The sequence below is a fragment of the Bos indicus genome, chromosome 6 (genome assembly GCF_029378745.1).
Source record: "Bos indicus isolate NIAB-ARS_2022 breed Sahiwal x Tharparkar chromosome 6, NIAB-ARS_B.indTharparkar_mat_pri_1.0, whole genome shotgun sequence".
NCBI classification, from domain to species: domain Eukaryota; kingdom Metazoa; phylum Chordata; class Mammalia; order Artiodactyla; family Bovidae; genus Bos; species Bos indicus.
Window position 1 is genome coordinate 42,787,888 of NC_091765.1, and position 17,942 is coordinate 42,805,829.

Consider the following 17,942-nt stretch of genomic DNA (forward strand, 5'->3'; position numbering starts at 1 on the left):
GTGACCTCTAAAATATGAGCACTCTCACAAAGTAGTTGTGACAGGAACACGATAAGGAAAGCAAGAGTGCTTAGTCTCGGAAGTAATAAAAACTGGTCTTTAGATTTTGAAATAACATACAGATAAAATACATAGGAAATTGGCAAGATTTTGAAATATTAATAGAAAGAGGCCTCAATTTTTAGGGCATTTACAATAGATTGTTTAAATGCATTCGTAAATTGAAACTCATCTACAGATTATGCCCACTGGCAAAGCCAACCATAATCATTTTATTACCATAAGAGGGATGTAACCATCTACCACCAACAAATCAAACTGCTGTATAAATAAATTGCCTTCTGAGCTACTTACTTTAAACAGTCTGCTTTTCTATCTTAGACCCGGCTAGACGAACTTCTAAAAACTATTAAAAAGCCACTTTTTTATCGTGTTAAAGTTTGAAGTACGTTAACAGTTACTTAAAAAGGAATGGTTCACATTCATAAGCCAGCAATTCAAACACTTACAATCTTTTTAGCGATGACAGTCCCCAAAAGGCACCTGGGTCTATACTACTAATAAGATTGTTTCGGAGGTCCCTGTTAAAGACAAAATAAAAGTTACTTACATCTCAACACTGTAAGAACTATTTAGGCATACTGCACTTATCTGCTGTACAGAAAACAGCAATGATAGTAATAGGAATGGGAGGAAACTGAGGCCAAACAGGCTAAGCTAAAATCAGCCCAGTAGTAAGTAGAAGAGCAAGAATTCAAAATCAAGAAATCTGGTTCTGAAGCCATTTGTGTGGGGCAATATAGAATAAAGGTATATGTCAAAAAGATATGCATCTTAGTATTACTCCAATTCCGGAGAAGGCAATGGCACCCCACCCCAGTACTCTTGCTTGGAAAATCCCATGGATGGAGGATCCTGTTAGGCTGCAATCCATGGGGTCGCTAAGAGTCGGACAGGACTAAGCGACTTCACTTTCACTTTTCACTTTCATGCATTGGAGAAGGAAATGGCAACCCACTCCAGTGTTCTTGCCTGGAGAATCCCAGGGATGGGGAAGCCTGGTGGGCTGCCACCTATGGGGTCGCACAGAGTCGGAAACGACTGAAGTGACTTAGCATAGCATAGCATTAGTCCAATTCAAAGTTATGACTAAATGACAATCTTATACATTATTTTTACAGTCTCTTCCTTAGTATGTTACACTTTAATTATCGAAATAAATCAGACTGTACTGGTGACAAGGATAATTAAATTAAAAATTTTCAAATCGTTTTCAAAACTATACACTCTAAAATTCACACCATTTGGTTGTTAATATTTCTTCCTCCCAGGACTTCTAAGGCGAGGCTTTCTATAAAACAGTGTGTTATTTCACAGTATACAGCTCAAAGCCAAGATGCACCAGTCCTCCATGCAATGGCATCTGACAGCAATCACAACGGACAGCAGTCCCCCCATCCATGTGGAATACGTTCCAAGACTCCCAGTGCGCGCCTGAAACTGAAATAGTGCCAAATCCTTTATATACTATGCCTTTTTTCTATACATACATATCTATGACAAAATTTGTAAATTAGGCACAGTGAGCGATCAACAACAATTAAACAGAATTATAACAATATGATAAAAGTTTATAAAATCGGTCTTTCTCTTTCAAAATATCTTACTGTACAAATGCAATGCCTTTTCCATTTTTGCCAGTGGTATAGAACCTGCCTGCCAATACAGGAGATATAAGAGACAAAGGTTTGATCCGTGGGTCAGGAAGATCCCCAGGAAGAGGGCATGGCAACCCACTCCAGTATTCTTGCCTGGGAAATCCCACGGACAGAGGAACCTGGCAGGCTACAGTCCATAGGGTTGTACAGAGTCGGACACGACCAAGTGACTTAACATGCACGCAATGCCTTTTCCCTCAGCACTTACCACAACTGTGACCATAACTTTTGCAATGTGAGATATAACAGCAAAACGAGTACAATTTTTTTGGTCACAATTTTAGAGAAAGAGTCATTCCTACCATGGATCTTAGCAACCTCAGCATACAGTTTTTTTCTCTCCTTATTAAGTCAAGAACTTTCACCATTTAACTTAAAAGAAGTGTCATATAGCTTCTCTTCAGCACATCCAAACAGTCAGCATCAGTACTCTCGTGCTTTGGAGCTGTTACTGAGTAAAATGAGGCTGACCTGAACACAAACTGAGATATCTTGACAGTGGATCTGATAACCGGAAATGGCTACTAAGGGACTGAGGAGCAGGATGTGAGGGACAAAGGGTTGATTCACGCCCTGGGTGGGGTGGTGTGAGATTTCATCACACTATTCAGAATGGTGTGTAATTTAAAACATAGGAATTGTTTATTTCTGGAAGTTTCCATTTAATATTTTCCACCTGTAGTTGACCATGAGTAAATAAAACTGTGGAAACTGAAACCTCGGATGGGGTGGGGAGGCTACTGTATCCCCACTCTCCTCCAGTGCTTGGCCCTTGCATGCCAGCACACCACCACTGGGGGCAGCAGTGAGCATCACAGCCAGATCCTTCCTCCAGGGCAGATGTGGCCCATCACTAAAGGTTCTGACTGCTTGGGCTCAGCAGGTAAAGAATCCACCTGCAATGCGGAAAACCTGGGTTCAATCCCTGGGTTGGGAAGATCAGGAGAAGGGAAAGGCTACCCACTCCAGTATTCTGGTCTGGAGAATTCCATGGACTGTATAGTCCATGGGGTTGCAAAGAGTCGGACACACCTGAGAAACTTTCACTTTCAAAGGTTCTGCTTGGGCTCAGCTGAAACTCTCCAGTCACCCCACACAAGAGTCCAGCTAACATCTGTAGAGAGTGATCCTCAGCCGCAGGAGCACTGAGAAGGAGAACAGTGGCCTGCTTCCCACAGGCCAGCCAATGGCTGGCCCACAGTTCAACTCTACTAGACACCCAAAGTGGGCCCATTCATCAGGACTCACTCATAACCTTGCCCACTGGAGGCCTGAGTGGCCTCTGGTCATCTCTCAGAGCACCTCAGGTCGACTGTGAACAGAAACCCTTCCCAACTTCTCTTCACCTGGGAGTCTTTCCCAAACAAAGGCAACATTTTCCCTTCCATGTATGTGTGAGCTTCTGACGTCAATCCTAATTATCCATCATTATTCTCATAACTGGACTTCCAAGGTAGCGCTAGTGGTAAAGAACCCGCATGCCAATGCAGTAAACATAATCCCTGGGTCAGGAAGATCCTTGGAGGAGGGCATAGCAATCCACCCCAGTATTCTTGCCTGGAGAATCCCATGGACACAGGAACCTGATGGGCTACAGTCCACAGGGTCTCAAAGAGTGGGACAAGACTAAAGTGACTTACACCCCCCACCCCCACCCCCCCACACACACACTGAGTTGGTGAAACAATGCAAAAATGCAGAGCAAAGGGCAATACAAACCCAGGGTAGCATGTACCTCTCGGGTCCTTCAGTACCTCACTTATTTGAGAAATAAAAAGCTTTCCTGAAAGCAGATCCTGGACCACTGGTGCCGCCTGTTATCACAACACTGAGGTGACGTGTCTCTGGGATCATTTGTCACTACTGCCCTACCATGGGCAGTCTAGCCTGTGAGAAGCAGCCTAAACTACTCAACAGAAAAATACTCAGTTCACTTCCTCAGGCATCTGACCTGTTTGGTCTACTGGCGCTTAAGAAAAGGACACTGGGGAAGTCACTGCAGTGGGCTCAGATCCATGTGTTTCCTGTCATCAAGTGAGGGAGGCACGTTCAATTTTACTGACATCAGGGGATGAAAACTAACCGTTGTCTGGCCTGCTTCATAACATGCTCTTTTTCCTTAATGGCTCATTCGAACTATCAATATAGACAAAGCTGCACCACTAGGACTGGTTTGTAGGCAGGTTTCCTGGCAATTTCACAAAAACAGCCTGAAGAAACTGGCTCTCTGCTCCTCACTGCACTGGTCAGTCGCTGTTGAAAACCCACACTCTCTCCACAACCCAGTGCCATCCACACTGGCCTCCTGTGCTCTCAATGCTGTTTCATACCGGGCGATGGAAGTTGACCAGAAATTCTCAAGAACTCTTCCCTGGAGGCGCAACCAGTGACGCCTGTGCACATAAACATCCACCAACAAACCCTGTTCTGCCTTCTCCATGTCTCACACTCAACCTTATGCATTAAGCCTTCTGCTGTAAGCCAGGAGCAAAACCGCAATCCCACTCCACCCCCCCTACAAATCAGAGCCAGGTTCTTCTACATAAAACTGAACCCCCAAGTACCTTGCAAATACCTGTATTTATAAAATACAGGAAACATTCTTTTAACATAGTATAGAGTCTATTCTGGTTACCATTACTAAGTAAGTATTTCATTAATCAGAACTCAGATTTTATGTTCCACAAAGATGGGGCCTTTGGGAGGTGAATAGGTTATAAGAGTAGAGACTTCATGAATGAGGTTAATACCTTTGTAAAAGTGGCCCAGAGAGTTCCCGCTTCCCCTTCCACTACATGAGAGAAACTGCAGCAAAAAGACGGCCAAGTAGGAAGTGGGCCCTTACCAGACACCAAACCTGCCAGAGCCTTGATCTTGGATTTCTCAGCCTCCAGAACTGAGAGATATACATGTCTGCTGTTCATAAGCCACCCAGCTCATGGCATCTCGTTACAGCAGCCAGAACAGGCTGGGACAGATGATAAATGGATGGAAAAGTAAACCATGGCTGAGAGACAGGATTACACTACCTGACCCTCACCATAAAAGTCTTTTTAGTCAATTACAGCTAGCCACAAAATCATTAGGATATATTCATAGTCAGACAATGTAGAAACTGCTGCATCTCATTCATAAGCACTAATATTTCTCAATAAAAGCAGAAGGTCATGATGTCTGCAAGTGACTTTCAAATCATTCAGCAAACAAGTATATGTAGGCATACTCCAATATAAAGGAAAACAATGATGACGTGCTGTTATTAATGACTGAGTAGGTAAATTGGTAATGTGGGAGATTACTACATCATTCTTTCAATTTTTTGTATGTTGAAAATTTTAATACAAATTCTGTTCCCACTATTTTTAGTCCCATGAATTACAACTAGTCCTCAGGCTCAATTTATTAGTTCTCATCTCCCCACCCACCTCCCCCACCACAACCGACCCCAATTCTTTATTGCAAAGATACGATTTTAGGAAAAACCTGAATCAATGTTTTTGACCTATATAAGCAAAAAGTTCTGCAAAAAGAAATATACAATGTCAGTTCTATTTTTTTAATACATATGTTTCAGTTATCAGATTTTAAAGAGTATCTACAACGGGAAGTGATTTAGCTAAAGCAGTACATAAATTTGTGGTCAATGATGTACTGCATGTGTTTCTACAAAATACCTCTCATGAATAACCGAGGACTATAATATGATTTAAAGATGCACTTTTTCTTCAATAATAAAAAATCCTTGACATATTATATAATATTTAATAATAGCCATATTAATCAGGCATTGCCAAAAGATATTTATAGTCAAATTCTTTCATTTAACATTGCCCTCCCTCCCTGCCTTTACCAACCCACAACTTCCAGACTTAGTAAACACAAGTCTAAGTTGAGGATATACAGCTAAATCTGAATGTTGTATCATTAAAATATAAACGAAAAGGCACACAAGAATTGCATAAACAAAATTAAAGGAGTATCTTAACAGTTGTTAAAAGAGCTAAGTCTTTCTTCCCTGGTGGGAGAGTGGGTAAGAATCTGCATGCCAATGGAGGGGACGCGGGTTTGATCCCTAGGCTGGGAAGATGTTACACCCCGTGGGCAACTAAAGCCTGTGTGCCACAACTACTTTCTCTGAGGCAATCATCACCACCCCTCTCTAGGCTCACAACTGTATCTGTAGCCCAACCTCACCATTCCCTTGAGTTCCCTATTGCATACACAGCTGTCTAACTCAACACCTACATCTGGACATCTCACAGCCACATCAAAAACCAACACAGTATCAGGAGCTCTAGTCTGTGCTTTATCAAGTCCTCCCAAGTGATTCTACTGCACACAAAGTTGGACAACCACCAGTCCAGGTGAGGCACTAGTCTCTAAACAGAGATTATGGGCTTTAAATTACCTTAGATTTAACACTTCCCTGAAGGCTCAAAAACAAAAAGGTCTGTCTAGTCAAGGCTATTGCTTTTCCAATAGTCATGTATGGATGTGAGAGTTGGACTATGAAGAAAGCTGGGTGCCTAAGAATTGATGCTTTTGAACTGCGGTATTGGAGAAGACTCTTGAGAGTCCCTTGGACTGCAAGAAGATCCAACTAACTCATCCTAAAGGAGATCAGTCCTGCGTGTTCTTTGGAAGAACTGATGTTGAAGCTGACACTCCAATACTTTGGTCACCTAATGAGAAGAGCTGACTCATTTTAAAAGACCCTGACGCTGGGAAAGATTGAGGGCAGGAGGAGAAGGGGACGACAGAGGATGAGATGGTTGGATAGCATCACCGACACAATGGACATGAGTTTGGGTGAACTCCGGGAGTTGGTGATGGGCAGGGAGGCCTCGCATGCTGCGGTTCATGGGGTCGCAAAGAGTTGGACAGTGACTGAACTGAACTGAAAGCTCAGTTGGTAAAGAATCTGCCTGCAATGCAGCAGACCCCGTTTCGATTCCTTGGTGGGGAAGATCTGCTGGAGAAGGGATAGGCTACCCACTCCAGTATTCTTGGGCTTCTCTTGTGGCCCAGGTGGTAAAGAATCTGCCTGCAATGTGGGAGACCTGGCTTCAATCTCTGGATTGGGAAGATACCCTGGAGAAGGGAAAGGCTACCCACTCCAGTATTCTGGCCTGGAGAATTCCATGGACTGTATAGTCCATGTGGTTGCGAAAAGTCGGACACAACTGAGCAACTTTCGTTTCACTTCCCTACTTCCTCCTTATCCCAACCCCTCATTCCAGCAGCCAGAGCATCTGCTTACAGTGCGTGAGTGTTAAGTCACTTCAGTCGTGTCTGACTCTTTGAGACCCAATGGATCAAGCCTGCCAGGCGCCTCCATCCAAGGGATTCTCCAGGTAAGAATACTGGAGTGGGTTGCTATGCCCTTCTTCAAGGGACTGTCTGGACCCAGGAATCAAATCTGCATCTCTTTCGTCTCCTGCACTGGCAAATGAGTTGTTTACCACTAGCGCCACCTGGGAAGCCCCTCTGCTCACAGTCAGTCAGTCAGTCAGTCAGTCCAGTCGCTCAGTCATGTCCGAACTCTTTGTGACCCCATGGACTGCAGCACACCAGGCCTCCCTGTCCATCACCAACCCTCAGAGCTTACTCAAACTCATGTCCATTGAGTCAGTGATGCCATCCAACCGTCTCATCCTCTGTCATCCCCTTCTCCTCCTGCCATCAATCTTTCCCAGCATCCGGGTCTTTTCCAGTGAGTCAGTTCTTCCCATCAGGTGCCCAAAGTATTGGAGCTTTAGCTTCAGCATCAGTCCTTTCAATGAATATTCAGGACTGATTTCCTTTAGAATGGACTGGTTGGATGATCTTGCAGTCCAAGGGACTCTCAAGAGTCTTCTCCAACACCACAGTTCAAAATCATCAATTCTTTGGCGCTCAGCTTTCTTTATAGTCCAACTCTCACATCCATACATGACTACTGCTCACAGTAGCTCACAGTGAAAGCCAAAGTCCTTACAGTAACTCTCTAGAATCTGTCCCACCAATACCTCTTTGGCCTCACTCTGGTCTCCTTGCTGCTCCTCAAACACAAGCAACATGTTTCACAGCACAGCTTTTGCAGCTACAGGTCCGGCTGCCTATAATATTCTTTCCTCAAGGCTCAATCACTTGCTCTAAGCCTTCACACTATCACCATACAAAACTCACATACATAGTGCATAGGTGCACAAACGCCACTCCCTGCTGTATGTTTCTTTACCCATAGTACAGTCATTCCTTTAGTTCCAGGACCCCCACAAACACCAATATCCAGACATTCAAGTCCTGTACGTAAAATGGTATAGTAGAGTCAGTCCTCCATACCATGCAGGATGGAACCTGGAGCAGGGGCACTTGTACTTATGCTATCAATTGGCTTGCTATGTCTATTCTATTTCTCCCCATCACAACATAAACTCTTTAAAGACAGGACCTTTGACAACAAAGGATTGGGATTCACCAATGAATCCCAATCCTAAAACAGTGTGGGCAATTAATAAATATCTGCTAAACAAATTTAGATCAGCTACTCAGGAAGGACTTAATAATGATTGAGACAATACTTGTACCAAGCCTTGATGTTAGACCATTTACCTTTTTAATGGTTTAAATTAACATGATACAATAAATCTACATCAGTTATCCATGGTACACACTTTTAAAAGAATGCCAATTAATCTTTTAAAAAAGTAGATCATCACTAGGAAACTAGTTTCCAAGATGTCAGAAAGAGGTATTATGTCCTAAAAATAAAAACCCCAAACCCTGAAGAAAAACTCAAAAGAATCTAAAAAAATAAAAGAGTGTGTATGTGTATAACTGATTCACTTTGCTGTACACCTGAAACTAACACAATGATGAAAATCAGCTATACTCAAATAAAAATTTTTAAAGACAAGCACACACACCACACACTCTGCTACTTTCTTATGAGGGACAAAAGCAAATACAAATGATGGAAAACAAGAAAGCTCCCAAACGAAAACCAAACATTTCAAAGAACAAAGCCTAAAGAAAAAGGTTCCTTTCTAGATGGAGTTTGTAAGAAGGAGTGTGTCCACCCGCACCAGTTTTACTTTGTGGAAAAAAAGAGAAAACGAATCCTCTTAAGAAATCCACTCTTCAACCCAAAAGAACTGCCAAGACTGCTTGCCTCGCAGGTTTTACTCCATCGCTGGGGCCCACGTGCCAGCTAGTTCAACCCAGCCAGCCCCTACTGTTCTACTCCAAGCACACTACCCAGCACTACTAAGCCCCTCTCTTATTCCGCATGGCCTGGCTACAGGAACTTTAAGGCCAGACTTTTACAGTTTTGGCCCTAGTCTGAATAATTCCTTGACCTACCACTTGCTTTTTATACCACATCCCATTCTGGGAAGTGTTAAAGGAATAAGTCTGCTACAGTGTTTTCAGGTAATTTTTGAAAGATTTGAATATGATGTCATTTATACAAACAAGAAGTCATTTATCCGGCTAGCTCAGTCTTAAGTTGGGTTCCCAGAACCAGCCCAGGACGCTTCTCAAGTACTTCCTGGCAACCATCAGGATTCTGCAGAGCGCGCGCCCTCTCTCTGATAACAAGCCCCAAACCTATCCTGCTGCTCCCTGAGGAAACCCTTTGACAAACCCTTCGATAAACCCTTCAATAGACGGTCCTAGCCCACACATTTCAATGGCTACACAATCAGCTCTCCTGCTCCCACGTCATGCTGGGTCCTGGGAAATCTGGGATTCTGCTTCCCCAGGAAAGAGGCCTCAGATGCCCCTTTGGATACAGAACCTTTTACTGACTTCACGTGATCTTTTTCCCTGTCTTTTCGCCTGTCTCCCCCTCATCCCAGGGAGGAACAGGGAGGAAGACAAAGACAGAGCTCTTTCCTGGGGACCCACCAGCATGTAAGCTCTATCTACACTCCCTCTAACTCCCCAATTAGCCCACAGAGTATGTATCAAGGTAAGGAATAATTTTTCACACCTACTGAAACCTCTTTTCTACACTTGGACTAAGACTTCAGGAACTCACTGGTCAAAGAGTCTTTTTTTCTGTTCTGTTATCCATTCTCCTGAGGCAGAGCAATTAGGAAACAGGTAAGGAAAATATACATGGGTTAATCTATCAGAAAACACAGATCATGGCATCTGGTCCCATCACTTCATGGGAAATAGATGGGGAAACAGTGGAAACAGTGTCAGACTTTATCTTTTTGGGCTCCGAAATCACTGCAGATGGTGACTGCAGCCATGAAATTAAGACGCTTACTCCTTGGAAGAAAAGTTATGACCAACCTAGATAGCGTATTGAAAAGCTGAGACATTACTTTGCCAACAAAGGTCCGTTTAGTCAAGGCTATGGTTTTTCCAGTGGTCATGAATGGATGTGAGTTGGACTGTGAAGAAAGCTGAGCACCCAAGAATTGATGCTTTTGAACTGTGGTGTTGGAGAAGACTCCTGAGAGTCCCCTGGACTGCAAGGAGATCCAAACAGTCCATTCTGAAGGAGATCAATCCTGGGTGTTCTTTGGAAGGAATAATACTGAAGCTGAAACTCCAGTACTTTGGCCACCTCATGCAAAGAGTTGACTCACTGGAAAAGACTCTGATTCTGGGAGGGATTGGGGGCAGGAGGAAAAGGGGACGACAGAGGATGAGATGACTGGATGGCATCACTGACTCGATGGACGTGAGTGAACTCCGGGAGATGGTGATGGACAGGGAGGCCTGGCATGCTGTGATTCATGGGGTCGCAAAGAGTTGGACACGACTGAGCAACTGAACTGAACTGAACTGAATCTATCAAAATACTACATCACTGCCACAGGCTGAATTGTGTACCTCCGGATTTTCTATGTTGAGGTCAAAACCCCCACTACCACAATGCTGTCCACACTTCTGATGTGCATGAACCACCAGAGCAATCCTGGTGCCAAAAGTAACTTATGTTTCTGAACACAAGAGACACCACAGCTCCCTGGAGTGCCCATTACCCTTCTCTTGGAAAGGGCAAACCTCACTGATCCTGCATCACTGAGCACCTATATGCAGGGCCTGATACTGTGCTGCGTGTGACAGGGTATCTGTCAGCACGATGACTTTTATTACAAGGAATAGAAAACTAAACAGGATCATGCCACCTCTTACGACTCCAACAGTCCAGAGGGAGTCCTGCTTCAGGGAGGTCGTGCCAGCTCCCCTCTACTCACCCAACGGGCCTACCCCACTCTCCTCTGTGCGTCAGCTCTGCCCAAGCCCGCAGCATGGTGGCTTCTGTACCAGAAGTCCAACCATCTTTCTGATGACAGGGAGCAAACTCCTCTCCCCAAAGCCCCAAGCAAATCTCAACTGGATTCAACTGTGTCAAATACCCATTACTGGACCAGTGACTGGACCAGAGAACCAGTGGATGGTTCTCTCAGGGAAAGGCCTGGACACGAGGTGCAGCTAGCATCCTCGGAAGCAAACGGACAATGTGGAACAAGACAGGAAGCCTCAAATGAAAACAGAAAAAAAAAAAAAAAAATCTGAGAATTAAGCACTACTGTGTAAAGATCATTTTATAGGTGTGTATGTGTACACATGTGTGTATATACACAATTATATGTACACACGCACACATGAATGCACTGCTATATATACGTGTAAATGCATATATTACATAGGTAAATGTAAACACATTGCTGTATGTGTAAATGAGTAGAGGGGAGCTGGAAGGCCCTAATATAACCTAATTTAAAGACATTTGATCTCAATGAAAGAAAAAGACGAAGAATTTTAGATGCTATGTGCTTAAATAACACATCTGAGATCAAAGCAATGAAGTCCTGTGGGAATCAGTTGTGGGAGAAGACACCAAGGGAAACGGTCAAGGAAAGGCCAGAGTGGAGAAAAAGAAGAAATGAGAGCTAAGAAAATGAGGAAGTCTGTTATCCAACAGAAACGGAGATGCTCACTGTGTGACCAGCTCCCTGCTGTATCTGAAACGTTATCTGAAGCATATGAGTAATATGGGAATTGGAAACATGATCCTAGAGTAGCATTCAGCATACAAGCAAATTAAAGATCCACTGTGCAAAATTCACCAAGGCAAAAAATAAGTGACGCTTGTCACACTTCTGGTCAGAAGCAAAACTAGACCTAACTGTTAAGCAAAACAAAAGGATCCCATTCAAAGACGGCTGAATAAAATATTAAGTTTATACAAAAGTACTTCCCCTTGGATGAGTTTTTTTTTTTTTTTAATTTTTTTAATTCTACACACATTTCATGACAGAATTTCAAAACAGCACTGAGGCTTTAAAAGCCACACGTCATCAAACCATGCTGCACAGCCTGTTTTCTAAGCACAGTTACCTCCACACTGATTTGTGCATGTACTGTCTGTGGCTGCTTTCTCCAGACAGTGGCATAACTGGGTCACAGTGACAGAGACCACACAGCCCACAAAGCCTAAATTATTTACTATCTGGCCCTTATCAAAAGCTCGCCCTCCTCTGCTTTAATGTATTGCTTTTTAAAATTCAATTCTGAAAAAAAAAAATTCTCATATGTTTCATAATGGGAAAACAAATTTTATTTTGAAAAGTTGATAGCTTAGTAACAGACTTACATTGGAAATGTATTAAACAAAATACCAATAAGAGATGATAATAAAAAAATACTCACAATCTTTCGAGGAGACTTAACCCAGAAAATGAGCCATTCTTCAGCTCGGATATTTTATTGTTACTCAGAATCCTAAAAATGACAAAAAAAAAAAAGGTAAGTTGCCTAATATATGTACATCATCAATATCAAATAAATTTAGCTTGTTAAGTTTAAACTATAGGAAGTCTAAGAAGTCACTTATTACCCAAAGAATTTTTGAGATGCCTGAAAAAAATTGGAGCTTCCTTCTCTTTGAGAAACAACCCAAAATAGCTAATCTGCACATCTTGTCACATCTTAAATTGTTCTTGTCACCCTAAACCAAGACATTTGAAATAAAAAGTCAACATAAAACAGCTCTAAGTTCAGTGTAAGAATAAAGAATGTCATATACATTTACAAAATTAATTTATATAAACTGAATATCTACTTAAAAACTGGAAACTTAATACAAAAAGAGCTCTACCAAGCACTGACTTGGAAGGAAATACAGGGCTTCCCTGGTGGCTCACTGGTAAATAATCGGCCTGCCAACGCAGGGGACACTCACTGGCTTGTTCCCTAATCCAGGAGAAGCCCACATGCCATAGAGCAACTGAGCCTATGAGCCACAACTACTGAGCCTACACGTGCTCCAGAGCTCGTGCTGCACAAGAGAAGCCACCGCAATGAGCAGCCCACACACCGCATCTGGAGCAGCCCCTGCTCACTAGACAGGAGCGACACGGAAACAAAGAGCCGGCGCAGCCAATTACAGATAAATAAATAAGTAAAACAGTTTTAAAAAGAGAAATATAGTATCTTCTAGATGCCATTTCAACAATACTGAATATTATTTGCAACTTGCTAAGCTGCTAAGTCACTTCAGTCGTATCCGACTCTGTGCGACCCCATAGACGGCAGCCCACCAGGCTCCCTGGTCCCTGGGATTCTCCAAGCAAGAAACCCACTGGAGTGGGTTGCCATTTCCTTCTCCAATGCGTGAAAGTGAAGTCGCTCAGTCGTGTCTGACCCTCAGCAACCCCATGGACTGCAGCCTTCCAGGCTCCTCCGTCCATGGGATTTTCTAGGCAAGAGTACTGGAGTGGGGAGTACCACTGGAGTGGCCATTGCCTTCTCCATTTGCAACTTCAGTTCAGTTCAGTTCAGTCGACCCCATGAATCCCAGCACGCCAAGCCTCCCTGTCCATTACCAACTCCCGGAGTTCACTCAGACTCACGTCCATTGAGCCAGTGATGCCATCCAGCCATCTCATCCTCTGTCGTCCCCTTTTCCTCCTGCCCCCAATCCCTCCCAGCATCAGAGTCTTTTCCAATGAGTCAACTCTTTGCATGAGGTGGCCAAAGTACTGGAGTTTCAGCTTTAGCATCATTCCTTCCAAAGAAATCCTAGGGCTCATCTCCTTCAGAATGGACTGGTTGGATCTCCTTGCAGTCCAAGGGACTCTCAAGAGTCTTCTCCAACACCACAGTTCAAAAGCATCAATTCTTCGGCACTCGGCCTTCTTCACAATCCAACTCTCACATCCATACATGACCACAGGAAAAACCATAGCCTTGACTAGACGAACCTTTGTTGGCAAAGTAATGTCTCTGCTTTTGAATATGCTATCTAGGTTGGTCATAACTTTCCTTCCAAAGAGTAAGCGTCTTTTAATTTCATGGCTGCAATCACCATCTGCAGTGATTTTGGAGCCCAAAAAGATAAAGTCTGACACTGTTTCCCCATCTATTTGCCATGAAATGATGGGACCAGATGCCATGATCTTCATTTTCTGAACGCTGAGCTTTAAGCCAACTTTTGCACTCTCCTCTTTCACTTTCATCAAGAGGCTCTTTAGTTCCTCTTCACTTTCTGCCATAAGGGTGGTGTCATCTGCATATCTGAGGTTATTGATATTTCTCCCGGCAATCTTGATTCTAGCTTGTGCTTCTTCCAGTCCAGTGTTTCTCATGATGTACTCTGCATATAAGTTTGTGTGAAAATATTATACTTTTTGCACACATTCACAGGCAGAAACAGGTAGCTGTATTGCAATACTACAACTCATGGATTAGGATGATGTTCTTTAAAAAAACTGGAAACAAAAAAATGATTTAAAAGAAGTCCTGGTCGAGCCACCACCGTGGCAGAACTTGCCTAAGACCAGACAATGCGCACACGGTCTTGCTTCCTCTCTAGGCTTTGTAACTATGCTCCTTTTGCATCTTGCATGCCAATAAGGAATTTCCACACAGAAGGGGGAAATGTTAAAGCTACCTTACTTGGGAGAGTGGAAATAACGAGATAAAATAAATGGAAAAAAAAAATCAAAACAGCCTTAGAAGAGTTCAATTAATGGCTCAAGACCATCCTAGGAAATGGTAGAGATGGAATAGGAACCCTGGTACACACTTCACTCCAAACCCCCTGTTCTTCAATACAGACCAATGCTGGTCAAGAGACACCCTTACTGGCATTTTAGGCAGAAAACTCTCCATCCCACAAGGTGCTGTACAACTTCAGGGGCAGACCCTTCACACTGGGTCCAGGCTGAGGGCTGCCCCCAGTCCAGAATGGGCAATACTGTACGTACAAATGTTAACAGAACACCCCTGGGTCATGGGGTTTCAGGCACTCATTTTCATTTTGTTTACTCTCATCTTTCTTTAGAACAAAAGAGTCCATTATGTGTATGAAAGCAAGCAAAAAGAAATAGCCATTTGACTGATGTTCTTTAGTTTGAAGTTAAAAAAAAAAAAACAGCTAATGCAGATTAACATTTCACAGCATTTTTGCGATAAAGTCAAGCTTATGTGTGCTTGAAGCCCAGCTCTATCATGTTCAGTTACACTGGTCATGAGCAAGTCACTCCATTCTCTGTAACACAATTCCTCATTTATAAATGGGAAGAACAGTATCTACTGATACCTCATATAATTCTAGAAAGAAAGCAGAAAACACCTAACACGCTCAATGAGTGTAATGTTGCAAATTCTATTTCCTTGGTTCTAAGACACACATCTTCCCTCATTTTAATGTTTCTGACATCAAAATGCATCCGGCAATCAAAGCATATCATATGGAGTTATTTTCCTTCTCCTCCAACCTATTACTAAAGCAAGGATAAGGCCTGAACCACTGGAACCAAGAAAAACATGGTGATCAAGAACATGCCAATTGAAACATCATTTTATCTCATCAAAGCTGCAAAAGGACTTTAAGTAAAGTAGTAGGCGTGAGCAAAAGCAAACATAGACTTGGACAAGGCCAAGGCCACGGAGGTCACTGTAACGGCATTTCTCCGGCAGTCCATACCCAAGAGCTACCAACCTTGCCTTCCTAAACAGGCAGGGGTCCTAAGCTAAGAAGTCACCAAATCCAACAAGAAATATATTCAATGATCTAATTTAAGCATGATTTATACCAAAGAGTTCAGCTTTTGTAAGAGGGGGAGTTAAACAAATGATGGTATATCAAACGACAAAATTGTGCCCATCCATTAAAGGAAACTTTTAAAGGAAACCTGATAAAAAGGAAAATGCTTATAATCAGTTAAAAAGCAAAGAACAAAACTGACACCATTGACTGGAATGAATATAATGCAGAGACAAAAAAGACTTGGAAGAAATAGATCACAATGATCACTATCTTGGTGATGAGGTTCCTACTTCTCTCTTAGTCTTTATAATCCTGAAGTATTTTGAAATATCTAGAATGATTCTTCTCTTTGAAACAGACTTTGATGATAAACATAAGAATCTTAATTACCAAGTATAGCTTCAAATTGAGCTGATTTTGAGTATATCTTAAAATAAACATTGAAGTAGGGAATACTTTATTTCTGCTGAGATTAAAAGCTCACATTTCATTATTTACATTCAAAAAAGGTTTATGTAGTGACTGCAACTTAAAAGGCAGTAAAAGTAGTGCAAAGAACAATGTGGTTGCTATCTCAGGCTTTTGAGACCTCACCAGTAATACATGACTCAGTCTCTGACAAGTCACTTCACTTTTCTACATAGACTTCTGTTTCATCATTTTTAAGACAGAAGAGATTAGGCAAGAATGATCTCCATTCTTAAAAGAAGCACCTCCCAACTTATTTTTAATTTTTTATAATTATTCATGTTGTAATGAGCAAAGCTGAAGAAACTGATGGTGACTGAGAATTTACTAGCAATGAACCAAAAGTAAGGAAATAAAGGAAAACTACACAAAGCTACCAAGCTCACTGCCACCACTATGTTGTTTCAGAATGAAGAATGAAACCTACACACAGACATATCTTGGGAAAAACTGCCAGGATGCGGACTGAATTACACTCAGTGAGACTTGGTATTGCTTCAGCAAAAGGCCTGTCATTTGCTCAGTCATAAAGGCTTTAGTATGATAAATGACAGACTTTATTGACGAGAGTAAAAGGGAAGATATTTTATCACACTTAAAAAGTTATAACTGTAACCTTAAAAATATAGTTTACAACCTCATGTTAATATATTCAGTCTACATATTACTTGATGTGTTTAAGGATTTTTGCAAGAAAACAGGATCGGTATGAATAAATCTACTCTGCAGACAGTTTTTATACTCAATTTTGAGACAGAGGGACTGTGGAACTAGCAAGTGCATAATATCATGTATCATTATAAACCTAAAACCTATTCATAATATTTTTGCTGGAACCTTTGAAATTTCAAACTTTCTAGGAGGTAACTAAATGAAAAATGTAAACTTGACCAGAGTTACAAAGCTTATATATACTCATTTCTGTTCTATACTGATGACGTTACCACCACACGATCAACAGGCAACACTCAGGAATGCTTTTATGGGTTCCTGCCTCTGGAATTCAAACACAAGAAGAGTTTGATGTCCACTGCTACCATTTAACCCAGAAACAAGTTAGTTCGGTGTGTAATTTATGCCTGAAACATGAAAAAAAGGAATAAGACACAATGTAGACATGTTTTTTTAAAATCAAAAGGTTATGGAGCAGAAAGAAATAAAAATTCAGCATTACAATTTCTCAGTTGCATGCTATTTCAACTCCAAGAATGGAATGCTGTTCATAGCATCCACATTCTGTATGGCAGAAGACACAGAATCATTTTCCTTTTAAGAGGAACTGAAAATGTATTTCAAGAGCATTAAATATTCAGAGCAAACGTTAGGAATATAACTCTTAAAATCAATATAATTTCCTGAAAGAAAAAAAACATAGTCAAAAAAGATAAATAAGAAAAAAAAAGATAAATAGGGTCATTAGAGTGGGTTGAATGGTGTTCCTCAAAACGTATGAAAGTGAAAGTGTTAGTCATTCAGTCATGTCTGTCTCTTTGTCACTCCATGGTCCATAGTCCACCAGGCTTCTCTGTCCAGGGAATTTTCGAGGCAAGAATACTGGAGTGTGTTGCCCATTTCCTTCTCCAGGGGATCTTCCCAACCCAGGGATCAAATCCAGGTCTCCTGTACTGCAGGCAGACTCTACATACTGAGCCACCAGGGAAGACTCCAAAAGGTATACCAAGAACTTGTGAATGCTACCTTAATTAGAAATAAGGTATCTGCAATGAAGTTAAGGGTTTCAAGATAAAACCCAT

General features: G+C 42.0%; 1 protein-coding gene across 4 annotated transcripts in view; it reads right to left on the bottom strand.

Annotated features, from left to right (window-relative positions):
• The window catches only part of ADGRA3 (adhesion G protein-coupled receptor A3), a 132,498-nt gene that overhangs the window by 82,695 nt on the left and 31,861 nt on the right, over positions 1 to 17,942 (bottom strand). For 2 of the 4 annotated variants that reach the window (XM_070791227.1, XM_070791229.1), the window contains exons 2-3: positions 12,378 to 12,449; positions 510 to 581 (exon numbers count right to left, since the gene is read on the bottom strand). In XM_070791227.1, coding sequence (XP_070647328.1) covers positions 510 to 581; positions 12,378 to 12,449 — 144 coding nt within the window. The remainder of the gene's footprint in view (positions 1 to 509; positions 582 to 12,377; positions 12,450 to 17,942) is intronic. The other 2 variants (XM_070791228.1, XM_070791230.1) reach the window with 1 other exon arrangement.